Raw genomic sequence first — 14,645 nt, forward strand, 5'->3', positions numbered from 1 at the left:
GCTTCAAGCTGCATCCAATCAGAGCTGCAGCAGTGAGCGTGTCATCCTGTTCTTCCCCAGTGATTTGCTTGCTGGTGCCATTGAGAGCAGTGCCGCGGAGGAGAGCTGAGGCAGGACAACATAAAAACCCGGTATGTAAGCGGGAGTGAGGGGGCATGATGGAGGATAAAAAGGGCATGATGGAGGAAAAAAAGAAGAACTCAGGGGGCATGATGGAGTGAAAAGAAGGACTGATGGTCATAATTTTATTATTCTGTCTGTTTTGACCCCCAGACATGAGTACAAAAAGGAAGAGCTATACTGTTGAGTATAAGAAAGCAATTGTAGAGGAGTCACATGGCAAGAATCTTGCGTTTTTCTGTAAAGAAAAACTTTTGGATCTTCGAATGGTCAGAAAATGGAGAGCAGATTATACCATAATAACCTCAATCAACAGGTGGATGAGGGAAAAGGGAAAAAGCACAGGTCTGGATCAGGTCGGCAGCCCTTATATCCTGACTTGGAGATCCTCATTGGTGAATGGATTGCTGACAGGAGAGCAAAGGCCTTGGTTGTGCGCAGGGCTGATATTCAAGCATTTGCCCTTTCAATGGCACCAGAGTTTGAAATGGTCTCAGAAGGATTCAAAGCATCACAACACTGGTTGGACGGTTTCCTTCAATGGTATGAACTGTCCCTAAGAAGATCAACAACACTGTTTAAGCTGGAAGATGCTGAAGTTATTAAATGTGCACTTGCATTCAAGTCCTTTATTGATAGGATCGACATTTCCAAGTACCAAACCTGCAACATGATTGCTATGGATGAAACTGTAGTGTTTATGGGACAAGGATCTCAAACAACAATTCACCACAGGGGTGCAACGTCAATCTACATTCCCACCACTGGCTATGAAAGTGCACGGGTCACCTGTGTTTTGGCAATTCGTTTGGATGGAAAGAAAGCCACACCTCTAATCATCTGTAAGGGCAAGAAAGATAAGATTGAACGTGTATCTGGCATTTACATTCTTGAAACCGAAAAAGCCTGGTGTACACAAGCCATTATAAGAAAGTGGGTTGATTTAATGCTGCCACTTGTTATGCGAGGTAACCAAAGAGGTCTGATAGTCTGGGATTCAGCCAGCACTCACCGCGCTAAAGAAATGAAGAACTTCCTTGCAGAGAAAAGAATAGATCAAGTAATGATTCCTGCAGGAATGACTGCCCATCTCCAGACCCTTGATATTGCAATAAACAAGCCATTCAAGGACCATTTGTGCATGGAAGTCAATGACTACATTGAAAATAGAATGGAAAGAAATCAGCATGGAAACTTTGTGAAGTCCTGTCTGCAAGAAGTCGTGACTTGGGTGAAGAAGTCATGGGATAAAATTACTGACAGCTGTGTCGCCAAGGCACTACGAGCAGGTTACCTGGACAAGACATATTCATTTAAAGAGAGCTATATTGCTGGACATGACAGATTGGGTCCACTTCTTCTGAAGGAAATGGAGGCGCAAGACATCCAGGACGGAATTCAGGGTATGGACACTTATGACGATGTTGTTGAAGAAGATGACATGATCATTATTGAATAAAGGTACATTTTTTTGTTCACATTTACCTGTTTATTAAAATTGCTGTCAATGTTCATTAAAATAAGCCCTCCCCTGAAAATAAGCCCTCTGGTGTTTTTCTGTCCCCAAAAATAATAAGACAGTTCTTATTATCGGGGAAACACGGTAATAAAATAGAACCTTTGTCAAAAAGACACCAGCTCTGCAGAGTTTCCATCCACACCCACTTCAGGAGAAGGGGTATGTGTGTGTCTGTGTGTGACTGGCTATGGGAATGGCCTTGGGGTGAAAGACAGAACTTCCTCTGCAATTCTATCACTAAGAAGGAAAAGTTCATGATTTCCCCCATCACAGCTAATTAAACACAGTTTAATTGTCCTGCTTTGATAAGGATTCTGACAAGTGCATCACCTAGCACCTGGGAGGGAGTTCAGTCTTTCATTATCTGTGGCTCAATCAGAGATGCTGCAGGGAAAGATGATCTCACCTCAGATCCAGCCTCATTTAGGTAATGCATGAGGGAGGATTAAAGGGGGCAGATGAAAGTCGGTGAGTGACAGGGTTATTGTAGCAGAATCTTTGGGAGATTCCCCCGTCCTGTGAACTCAACTAAATATATTTAGAGCAATGATTCACCATCTTTTAGAGTTGCAACACCACAGTGTTGTTTCTTTGACATACCCATTTCACCCTCTTCTCCTGCCCAGCCCTTGTTAATAAAAGTATACACTCTATGGAATTAAGATGTAAAGAAAATGAAAAATTTTGTTTGGGGAATTTAAAAAATTCACAACAATCTTTAAAGTGGCCAGAGGCATTTTGAAGTCCTCTAAAATCATGATTTGATAACACTGGTTTAGAAAATAGCAGCTGTGAGATTTTGGTTGGGAAGAAAACGTTGAGGAGATGGCTAACTGTGTCCTTGTGTCTTCTCTATGTCTTTCTTTTCATTTATAAGCCATCTAAGTAAAGGACTACAGGTATAAGGGAGAGGAGTTGTGAAATCTGGATGCATAGCTTCTATCAACTCATGTGACTTTAGGAATTAAAAATCAAAACGAATTTTTCACTACTGTTGGTTTTATAACATAGGTCTGGATACCAGCTATAAATTTTAGGTGGATTTGATAAAACAAATAATATGTGAATTGAGTCAGGAGAGGAAGTTTTGTGTGACTCTAGATAAATGACTTCACCTCTTTGGTTCTCAGTTTCCCCATCTGTCAAATGAGAAGGATAGATAAGATGATCTCGTAGGGTCCTTTCTTCTCTAGAATTCTATGAACCTATGATCCTATAGGGAAAATTCCTAGACATGTATGGTTCTCCCTAGAACATCATAACTCAATGTAGAGTCACCCCTTAGAGTTATGTACATTTTTACTTCATGAACAGGGAAACTACTTATGCCTTCCTTTGGGGGAAAATTCCTGGAATGCTGTATAGGATTCAGAGACTAATGCTTCAGGCATGTTAAGAGAAGGAAGTGCTCATTGTTTAGGTTTGCCAGTTTTCTGTAAGATTATCTACCTAATTTTGACTGCCCACCTCCGTGGAAGAGAAAACAAACCCCCCAAAATGTGTCAAAGATGAACATTTATATTCCAACCAATTGACCCCAATATATCTGATCAACTTCTTCTTTAATCAAGTATACTTGAAGTGTGGGCACTTCCTCTGCTGATGGAGATTACAATTTCTCCAAGCCTTAGTAGATGATTTCATGAATTATAATAAAAAAAAACCATTGTCTGGTGACCAACTCTCTGGGCATGAATCTTTCCCAATTTAGCTAGGCTGGGCTTAGATTAGTGCTGAACCTGGACTTGAAGACCCTTCATTTTGACAGAATTTGCCCAAGCTCTAACCTTGTTGACACAGACTTCAAAAACCCAAGGTCACTTCATCAGGGATCAGAGGAGAATGTATGGTCGATGCACTCTCATTATTGGTCATATTAGCTCTTTGAATTGTGTTTAATCAGTGGAAGGAAGCACTTAGACTGGTTTGAGAAACACCAGTGATCACACAAGGTCACATGACATTGAAATAATACAAAAGCAGTTCAGAGATTCAGAGATCTTGAATTGGAAGAGACCTGAGAAGTCATCTTGTCCAACCCTTTCCATTTTACAAATGAGGAAATTGAGTCTCAGAGAAGTTCAGTGATTTGCTCAAGGTCAAATGTAAGTAGAGCTGGGTATCAGATTCAGGTCCTATGACTCTATGTTCAGCATTCTTTCCACTATACCATCCTACCCATATTTTAATTTTTAATGCTAACAGTACATTGTCCTTTTAAAAAGAGCGAAAATTTTAGATTCATTAAGTTAATGATAATATTTATATAATATATGTATTTGCATATGATAATACAGTTAAAAACAATAATAAATTAATTCACTAAGGATATTGCAACTCCAAAAAGTTTAGAAATCACCAACAATAAATAAAAGTTAAACCCCTCAGACCTGTGCAGGTCAGAAATGATTTTTCTCTAGTCCAAATATAAATGCTATAGCTACCACATTCAAAAAATGATCTAGAATTTTAATAAGTATAGGGTCAGCTAGGTGGTGCAGTGAATAGAGCACCGGCCCTGGAGTCAGGAAGATCTGAGTTCAAATCCAGCTTCAGACTTACTAGTCATGTGACCTTGAGCAAGTCACTTAACCCCAATTGCCCTGCCCTTCCCCCTCCAAAAAAGTAAAAAAAAATATAGAATCTTAATAAGTATAAACAGGAGACATAGTTCCTGTTAACAGAATTCCTTTGTTGTATCTGCTAAGCTTTCTTTGTTTTAATCCATGATAATTTGGAAACAAACTCACTGTGGAAGTTTTACCTTGGCTTGCCAGGCATTCACACGTCCTTGAGCATTGAGACGGGCATAGAAGGGTGACCAGTTACCTCCTAACCAAGACTTTTTCGTTGATGAAGCTGTAATCTGATTATTTTCTATCTTTTGGCTTTCCATACCCAGAGGTGTGGAACAACCTGTCAAAGGGAAATCATCATGATTTAATTAACAAACATTAGAGGAGCTGTACTATGTGTTAAGTGCTGTGGGGCATACAAGAAATGGCCCTTGTATTCAGAGAATGTATGGTTAAGAGAATCATGGGAAACTTTAAAAAGTCATTAAGTCTGGAATAGATCCTAGTTTTCAGGAAAGGTGCATATTTCTAACATTTGGGACGTTATGTTTTAAACCAAAATTATAGAGAAAGATAAACTATAGTTTCCCTTGAGGGAGATACCATGTTCAGCTTTATCTTTTCTACTAGGAAATGTCACTTCTGCCTTCTTGTGTGGTACCAAGATCCATGAGAATTGAAATGGAAGAATTAGTAGATGAGAAAACTCATTCACCATTGTTATATAAAATAGAATTTTTCCTCTTTAACATATTTCATGTGGATTTGAACATACCTGGGCTTGCAACCTAGATGCCATCCTGAGCTCTTCACTATCCCACATCCCCCAGAGCCAATCAGTTGCCAAGTCCTGTCATTTCTACCTTTATAACATCTCCTCCCTCTCTGCTATGACACCACCTGCCCTGGGGCAGCCCCTCATCCCCTCACACCTAGATAGAATATTGCAAGAGCCTGCTAGCTGTTCTCTCCCTATTCCAGTGTACTCAGCTATCAAATTAATCTTTCTAAAGCTGAGGTCTGACCATGTCATTCCTTTCTCTCCATCTCCTATTCAGTCAAAAATGGCTCCCTGTTGTTATATTTATAACAAATATAAAATTGTGTCTTTTGCTTTTTTAAAATTCTTCACAATCTGGACCCTTCCAATCTTTCCAACTGTCTTATTCATTACACTGTCTCCTACCTTCTCCCCTCCCTAATATCTACTTTGCAAGCCAGTGATGCTGGCCTTCATGTAGTTGCTTGAACAACACTCTCCCTCTACCAAATCTGGACAGTTTTAGTTGCTGTCTCCATACCTGGAACTCTCTTCCTCATCTTCTCCACCTAACTTCTGTGGTTTCCTTTAAATTTCAGCTAAAATCCCATATTTTGTAAGAAAGATTTCATGGCAACTAGGTGGTGCAAACATTATGCCACTGGAGTTTACAGTAATTGTGGGAGGTTAGATATTACTACTATTCTTGCTTTATGGGAAAAAGTCTGCAGAGCTTAAGTGACTTGTGTCTGTTCACACAGCTAAAAAATGTCATGTATTTTATCTACTGTAAAATGTTGCAGTTAGGATTACAGGGTGAGTCTGAATACTTGGGATTTGTAGTTGGCTTCAGAACCTGGTTAGATTAAAAAAAAAAGACTATAGAAATGATAAAGCTAAAAACTTGTTCCTTGAAAAGACTGGCAAAGAGTTGATAAAACTTTAGCCAGTCTGATTAAAAAATGACAAGGCAGAAAATCAAATAGATAAAATACAAAGTGGAATCACAACAAAGCAAGAAAAATTTAAAGAATTATGGGAACCTACCTACCATAGTGTTATGTGCTAACAAAACTGAGAACACCAAAAAGAGGAATACCTTCAAAAACACAAAGTATTCAAATTAACAGAAGATCAAATAGAGATATTAAGTAATCCAATTTTGAAAAGGGAACAGGACTAGCTATAAAGAAATTACCAAAGAAAAAACTCCTGGTCCTGCATGGATTTACAGGGGAATTCTATCAAACGTTTCAGAACAATTAATACTAATCAAATTATTCTCAAAAACTGAGAAAGAAATACTCTACCAAACCAATTCCTTTTATGAGAAAAAATATATTTCTAATACTTAAACTAGGGAAAGATAAAGGAAATAATGATCAATTATTGATTATCATTAATGAATATCAATTCATAATTTAAAATAAAGCCCTTTCAAACAAATTATAGCAATTTATCAAGGGAAGCATTCATTATGACTGCTATCAATTTATACAAGAGATATAAGGATTGTTAAACAGCATAACCAAAAGTTGTTCTTATCTGAAATGGGCACAATTTTAGGCACGTTCCCTTTGGGACAAGTATGTGATAACAGTGTTTGGCAGATCAAGCGGAGAGACCAAGATCCCTGTGCCAATGGCCCGCTTCCCTCTCATCTGAAACCTACTATTCCAGGGAATGGGAAAGATCAATAGTCCCTAAGCCAGAGGTGGGGGACCTGTGGCCCTCTAGGTCCTCAAATGCAGCCCTTTGGCTGAATCCAAACTTCATAAAACAAATCCCTTTAACAAAAGGGATTTAATAAGCTGAATCCATACTTCAAAATTTCCATTTGGGAAGGAGGATAGAGTGTTGATGCAGATTTAAAGAACAGGGTTTGTGTTCCATCCCTGAAGCTTACTAAGTGTGTAACCATGGAAGAGTCACTTGATTTGTCTAAGTCTTAGTTTCTTCATATGTAAAATGAACATAATAATATTTGAGGGACCTACATAGCTCACAGAATTGTTGTGGGGCTCAAGCCCCACATTTCTCAAAATAAAATCAACATTGTGTTTATTTTATTATGTATTTATTATAATAGTTATATATCCAACATTGTCGATATCATTTAATGACAAACATATCTATATATTCAACATAATTATTTATATTATATTTTATAGAATATTACATAGAATATAGAGTATTTATAACAATATATATTTTATAATAATATATTTATATAATTTTATATATTACATATAATATTATATTTATATATTAATATGAGTATGTTTTATTATTGATTTAGTATAACCATTGTATTTAATATACTATTTGACAAAACATATTTTACTGTTTAATGATATTTAATAAAATATATTTTATCATATATTCAATATGATAGTATATTTTATTTTACATTTAATACTATGGCATATTTTATTATGTGTCTAATATAGTCATTATACTATTTTACATCTCAAAGAAAATGTGATATAAATGCCTAAAGCACCATAGAAAGTTTACTCTTCTTGCTCCCTCCTGTCCCTGATTCCCTCCTCCTTCTTGCCACACAAATTATCACACACCAAAAACTGAAGCAATCATCCTAAATCACTGAAAACAATCTATCAGTAATCTGCTCTACCAAACCTGCTTTTATGTCTAGTGGAGGAAGAGGCAGTAAATCACCATTCCTTACCTTGCACTTCACAGCCCAGCAATTCCAGACGGAGGGTAGGTCTATTGTAGGAATGGGTTGGGGAGATCCGAATGTATTTAGCCACAATGGGTGGATCAAAGGGATTTTCTTTGACGGTGGTAGCATCTGAATTACCCTCAAAGTACTAGAAGGAAAAAACAAGGACAAATCATCAAAAAAAAAAAACCCTTCCTTTGTAATCTTATTTTATTTTATGTATTTAAAAACATTATTCAGAGGAAGGATACAGAGGCTTCACCAGACTACCTAAGCAGTCTATGGAAGAAGAAAAAGGTTATGACCATTGAGGCTTGGCTCAAGTATTATCTCCTCTTGGAAGGCCTTTCATGAGCCACTTGATGTGTTAGCCCTCTCTTCCTCCTGACATCACTTTGTATCATTTTGTCCATTCTTTGTAGATCTCCATCTCTGTCCAGGTTGTATGTGCCAGTAGAACACAGCCCCTGCGAGGGTAAGAACTTCATTTCTGTCTTTGTAGACGCATTAAGAAGCTCAGTGCCAGGCACAGAGGAGGCACGTAAACTCTGTTGAAGTGGATTCCGTTTCAATCTGCAAGGTGGTATTTCCCTACAGAGGGCATGTTAGCACAGGTCTTCCAGAGTTTTGCTATTTTGAAGACCTGACTTTGTTATTCCAGTGCAAAGAGAGGCAGTTCCTTTGAATATAGTCTTTATTCATGACCTAGTACCACAGAAAAGAGGTGGGTAGGGGGCAAGGAAGAATAGTTAGCTTTGTGAAAACTGTGAAGCTGACAGGCTACTTTTAAAATTTGGGAAAATATCTTAACCGTAGGACACCTTGCCTATTTCCCCCAATGGATTAGTGCCTTCTCTCCCTAACTGTTCTGTATTTAACTAATTTGTATTAATTTTGTATTTATTGTGTGTATATATATATATATATGCAATGTCTTTCCCAGTAGAATTTAAGTTCCTCGAGAATTTTGCTGTTCAGTTGTTTCAGTCTTGTCCAGCTCTTTGTGATTCCATTTGGGATTTTCTTGGCAAAGATACTGAAGTAGTTTCTCATTTCCTTCTCCAGCTCATTTTATGAAGCAAATAGGGTCAAGTGACTTCTTGCTCAGGGTCACACGGCTAGTAAGTGTTCGAGATCACATTTGAATTCAGATCTTCCTGACTCCAAGCCTGGTACTCTAGTTACTGTATCACTATAGGGATTATTTTATTTTCTGACTTTGTATCCTGGTATCTGGCACACAGTAGGAACTAAATAAATACTCGCTGAATGACTGACTCTGGAATCAAAAGGTCTGGATGGTTGACACCTCCTTATTTGTTGTTTAACCTTAGAACTGAAATCAATAAAGAGGTCCTCCAGATTTACTGTTATTGCAATGAATATAAACCTGTTTCCATTTGAAAATGGAATGGGTCTAAGCCTGTGTTTCAGGGTTCATTTTGTGGGGGAGACCTACTGCAGAAAACATCGTGCTTCCTTTTTCTTTTTATGAAATATTATAGAAAAACAGATCAAGGACATTTGAACATTGAAAAATATTTGTAGACTCTGCTATCTAGCTTCTTCTTTAAAATTGATGCCTATTCTAGTCTTTCCCCCTCGTGTTAATAGAATCAAAATAATGTCACCTATTAGCTAGAGTATAACCCTGTGCCTCTTTACATGGCATTTAAGTCATAACATGAAAATTTTAAAGCATGAAGATCAACTTAGCAAGGATAATGAATGCAAACTCCTTGAAGTCTAAGAACATGGTTGTTTCTTTTGGTCTGTTCTACTATAGAGTGTCTGCCATGTGGAGAATGCTTGGGTTGCTGTTAATGACCAGGGATGAAGCACAGTAGAGCACTGACCCTGTGTCTAGGAAGACTGGGGTTCATGTCCTACTTCTGATGTATATACCAGGGTATATAACTTTGACCTCTCAGGGCTCTAGGAACTTTCTTATGATTTTAATATTCTGACTCACACTGGTACAGGCTTTTTCTTCACCTGAGAGTTCACAATATCACTGAAATCATAAGTTTGGTTCCTATGTCATTTGGTCATGTTTTCTAGATTGGGAACTCTCTGGAGCTGGGGTCATATTTTTTAGTAGGTTATTCATAGCACCCCCCACTAAATAAGCCATTTAGAAAGGGGGTTATAGCTTCTAACACCTGGAGAAGACTGTTTCACAGTCATGCTCAGTTATCCAGAAACATGTCTGTCTGTCTGCCTATCTATCTGTCTAGCTAGCTAGCTACCTAGCTACCTACCTCATATTTTGAAGTGCTGTTCCCTTTGAAATACCGCCACATTCTTTTGTCAGAGCTATAGGAAACAGAGAACTGGGTGGTGTAGTAGGATGTCAGGTACTGTTTGGCTCCCTGGGTCTGTATCCCAGTAAGTACAACTTCTCTTTCAAAGTCCACCTGTAATAGAAGCAGATGTATTAAATTTTAATCCTGGTCTGCAAAGTAGTTAATGTTTGTTTATTATTATACAGCTTGATCTGAAAAAAATGTTCAGCTGGCTACCACATATAAGCCTGGGTTTTCTTCAGAGGTATCTGTCATTGAACTAGATTGTATGCTCCTTTCAGGCAGAGCTTGTTAGATGCTTTCATTGTAGACCCCTTATTTCATCTAGCACATCCAATTCAAATATGTAGATAGAAATGGGTTGACATAATGGAAAGATAGCTATATTTAGGAAGACTTGAGTGTGAAACCCACCTTGGACATTTACTTAGCTCTGAACCCTGGGCAAGGAATTTAACCTTTAAACCTTATTTTCCTCATCTATAAAATGGGGATAATGATAGAACTTACTTGACAGGAACCATAGAATCATAGATATATAGATAGGAGAGTTACCATTGACTTGCCCAAGGACACATAAGCCATAGGTAGTAAAAGTAGTATTAAATGAAGCAATAAAGGCAAAGTATTTTGTAGATCACAAAGAGTTATTTAAATGTTACCTATTGCTATTACATACTTACAGAGTTATTTCCGATTCAGAGGGTTTAAGTGATTTGCCCAGCGTCTTATAACTAATACATGTCAAAGGCAGAATTTGAACCTGATTATTCCTGCCTCCAATCCTAGCCTTTTATTTGCTATATCACACAGCCTATTACAATGCTAAGACAAAGAGTAGGTGCCCAAGAAATATCTGTTGATTGATTGTCTGAGTGATTAAGCCAATCCTACCTTACTTTGAGATAGAGATGTGATTTCCACTCAAAATATTAAGAAGTATTAACAGAATGATGAGTTGCAGTTCAAATCAAAGGGGGTACAGGGCAGCTATATACAGCAGACATTTTCAGGGTGCTAAGGCATACCTGGATCCAGGGTTCAGATGGAGGAGAAAGTGCCCGTTGTTCTGCGCTCCAGGCATTATAAGATCCACCATTGTTTAACCTCGCTAATTTAGGGTACCAATAACCTAGATTTCAAGGAAGGAAGAAAACAAGAAAGTTGAATTTGAAAAAACATCAGGAATCCAGTGATTCTCAGTTTTAGTGTAAAACCACTTTTCTAGTAGAAAATCCTCTTCTCTCTTAGATTTATGTTACAAGAAAAGAGACTATATAGTTGGGTGTGGGATTGAAGTGGTAACCAAATGTCCTTTGGCTTACTGTGTGCCAGACACTGTCCTAAACTCCATGGTTATCAAGAAAGGCAAAAGCTGCTTAAGCATTATCTCCTGCATAATGAGTTTTCTGCCCAGAGACTAATACCCTTCTCCTCCAACTAAACTACCTTATATTTAAACTACTTCATATGTATTTGTATTTATTCACTTTCTATTTAAGCTTGATATATTTCTATATGTACTTATAATCTCCATCAGACTGTAAGCCCTTTGCAAGCAGGGATTGCCTCATTCTTTATACTTGTATCTTCAGCACAGTACCTGGCACATGGGAGTAGATGCTTCATAAATGCTTGTTGATGAATGGATTGACTGGTAATCTTAAATCCATCTATAGGCAGTGATTCACACACTTCTTCTGGCCCCCATACTTCCTAAGTCCTCCAGGCCCCTCAACACCTGAGCCATAGCAACCACTGGAAAATTTCTACCACTACTCTCCCTTAATTGTCACACCTTCCATTTTTTACTCTTCCAAATTGATTAGGAACTAGCAAGGACAAACTTGGACCACCTCAATGTAGTGAGGTCAGAAGTCAAAATGGTTTCAATATCTGGGTAATTTAAAGGGTAGAGTTTCTGTGGTAGTTGTGGGGTGTGTGTGTGTGTGTGTGTGTGTGTGTGTGTGTGTGTGTAGGTTGTATATATATATACACACACATACATAATACATACATATTTATATGTATATGCATGTATACATACACACATATGATGTGTCTGTGTACCCCCTTCTGAAGAAAAAGGTTCTGTTTTGTTTTTAGGAGGTCAATGTCTAAGGGGAAGGAGTAAAAGAGATACAAGGATGAGACTGAGTTGTCTTGTCTATTTGCGTGAAATATGCTCATTGGACTATTTAGTCCAATTACTCTGCTTGCACCTACTGGTGACATAAGAAGGAGAAAAAAAGAAATCCCTTGAATATCCCTATCATCAGAGCCATGAGTAGGGATTTTTGTTCCTGGGGCAAGCACCAAAAACGTCACCCCAAACACAGAAGACACTCTTAGTAGGGGGGACAAGGCAGACTTTCTCCCACAGGGGGATGCAGAGAACCAGGGATATGCAGAGAGCCCACAAGCACTATGAGTCTATGAGACTCTGCTCAGGAGAAAACTGCCCCCTGCCCTCAAGAAACAGGCCATTGGCTTATTTTGACTGATAATTCCGAATAATGAAGTAATGAGGTCATTTTTTTTTTTCTTTCACATTTGGAATCTAAGAAATTTGATTACTGGGGAGAGAGAAGCAACTCTCAAAACTATTATTATCATAAAATATTAAGGATATTCTGTCTGTGGTTTAATATTCTCCCGATATATTCTACTCTCCCCCTCACCCAGAGAATCATTCCATGTTGAACCTGTGTGGACAAGAACACACTAGATTATTGACTATGGCTTCCCTGTCAGATGACATGTATGTGCGTTCATTTGAGGCAGGGTCACATTTGAAACAAAAATCAGGGTCCTTGGTTAGAACAGAGCAAATACTTCCTTCTTGACTCTTTATAGGATTTAGAGTTCAAAGGAGTCTTGTACATCACTGGTTCCAACCCATTCCTTTGACAAAGCAAGTCAGTGTCTCAGGCAGGTGGAATGTCCAGAATCCCACAGCTATCATCTGGAACTGGTCAAGGTTTCAGACCCAGGATTTCAGCCCACATCCTCTGACTCCAAGGCTTGTTACTTCTGATGATGCAGTGCTCCTTCCATGTGATTTGCATGAATTAAGATTGCCAAAGGAATATTTTAAGAGACAGTGTGGCAGAATGTTAGCAGTTTTAGACTTGAGTTTGAATCTCAGCTCTGATACCAGCTAAGTGACCTTGGACCCATCACCATCTGTTTCCTTACTTGTAAAGTGGGGAAAACTGCATACCAATTTAACAGGGTTGCAGTGAGAAAGGTGCTTGATAATTCATAAAAAGCTATTGGAATACAATAATTATTGATATTTCTCAGGGTTGTGTTAAGGAAAATTCTATAATTTTTTAATAATTATATATAAATTATATATGAGTTGTCTTGCCTATAAATATATATTTATATATATCTTATAGATATGTCTATAAATATATATTTATAGATATCTATAAATATATATTTATAGATATGTTTATAAATATATATTTATAGATATAAATATAAATTATAATTCTATAATTTATAATCTGTAAAGTACTATGGAAATGTGAGTACTTATCATTATTATAATAAATATAGCTTTTCCTTCACATAAATAGAGCTTCAGTGCCCTAGTTCTTTCCCGCCCCCCCCAACCCCTAAAAAAGTCTACTGTGGTATGGGGTAAATTTCACACAGATATGGTCACAACCTGGATTCAACTTCCCAAGAAGAAAAAATATTATTGAGGCTGGTGTTCCTACTTACCCAGATACTCAGATGCACTTAACTGTGAATCAGCTATAATGCCAGTACTTAAACCCATGGGCATCTTGCATTCTATGGGGAAGAGGAAAAAGATGTATAGGTTGTGAGTACTAAAGTCCTTGATGATTAAATGTTTCTACCTGCCTCAGCTTCCAAATATAAAGTCCTTTGGCATTTAAAGCTCTTTATAACCTGACTCTTTCCTATATCTGCCTCAGCTTCCAAATATAAAGTCCTTTGGCATTTAAAGCTCTTTATAACCTGACTTTTTCCTACCTTTCCAGCTTTTATTCCATTTCACACTATCTCCAATCCAGCTACACTGGCCTACTTGGGAATCCTCTCACGTGATCCTCCATTTCCCAACTGTTTGCCTTTGAACTGGCTGTGTTCCATGCCTAGAACGCTTTGTCCATTCACCTCTACTTAGTTTTTCTGGCTTCCTTCAAAACTCAGCTTAAATACCACCATCTGAAGGAAGCGTTTCCCAATTCCCCTAGCTGCTTATGCTTTCTCTTTTAAAATTATCTTCCATCTCTTTTTCTTTCTTTCTTTCCTTCTTTCTCTTTCTTTCTTTCTTTCTTTCTTTCTTTCTTTCTTTCTTTCTTTCTCTCTCTCTCTCTTTCTTTCTTTCTCTCTTTCTCTCTCCCTTCCTTCCTTCCTTCCTTCCTTCCTTCCTTCCTTCCTTCCTTTCTTTCTTTCTTTCTTTCTTTCTTTCTTTCTTTCTTTCTTTCTTTCTTTCTTTCTTTCTTTCTTTCTTTCTTTCTTCCTTCCTTTCTTCATTTTCCTTCCTTCCTTTCTTTCTTCATTTTCCTTCCTTCCTTCCTTCTTTCTTTCTTTCTTTCTTTCTTTCTTTCTTTCTTTCTTTCTCTTTCTTCTTTCCTCCCTCCCTCCCTTCCTTCCTTCCTTCTTTCCTTCCTTCCTTCCTTCCTTCCTTCCT

At 37.8% G+C, this 14,645-nt stretch overlaps 1 protein-coding gene across 1 annotated transcript in view; it reads right to left on the minus strand.

The window, feature by feature from the left end:
* The window catches only part of F5 (coagulation factor V), an 85,872-nt gene that overhangs the window by 7,089 nt on the left and 64,138 nt on the right, over positions 1-14,645 (minus strand). Inside the window, exons 19-23 of the mRNA XM_069094740.1 lie at positions 13,706-13,777; positions 10,999-11,102; positions 9,926-10,081; positions 7,668-7,812; positions 4,404-4,555 (exon numbers count right to left, since the gene is read on the minus strand). Coding sequence (XP_068950841.1) covers positions 4,404-4,555; positions 7,668-7,812; positions 9,926-10,081; positions 10,999-11,102; positions 13,706-13,777 — 629 coding nt within the window. The remainder of the gene's footprint in view (positions 1-4,403; positions 4,556-7,667; positions 7,813-9,925; positions 10,082-10,998; positions 11,103-13,705; positions 13,778-14,645) is intronic.

This window comes from Petaurus breviceps, unplaced genomic scaffold, assembly GCF_028583685.1.
Source record: "Petaurus breviceps papuanus isolate PSGF00001 unplaced genomic scaffold, PetGlider_PUasm1.0 220, whole genome shotgun sequence".
NCBI classification, from domain to species: domain Eukaryota; kingdom Metazoa; phylum Chordata; class Mammalia; order Diprotodontia; family Petauridae; genus Petaurus; species Petaurus breviceps.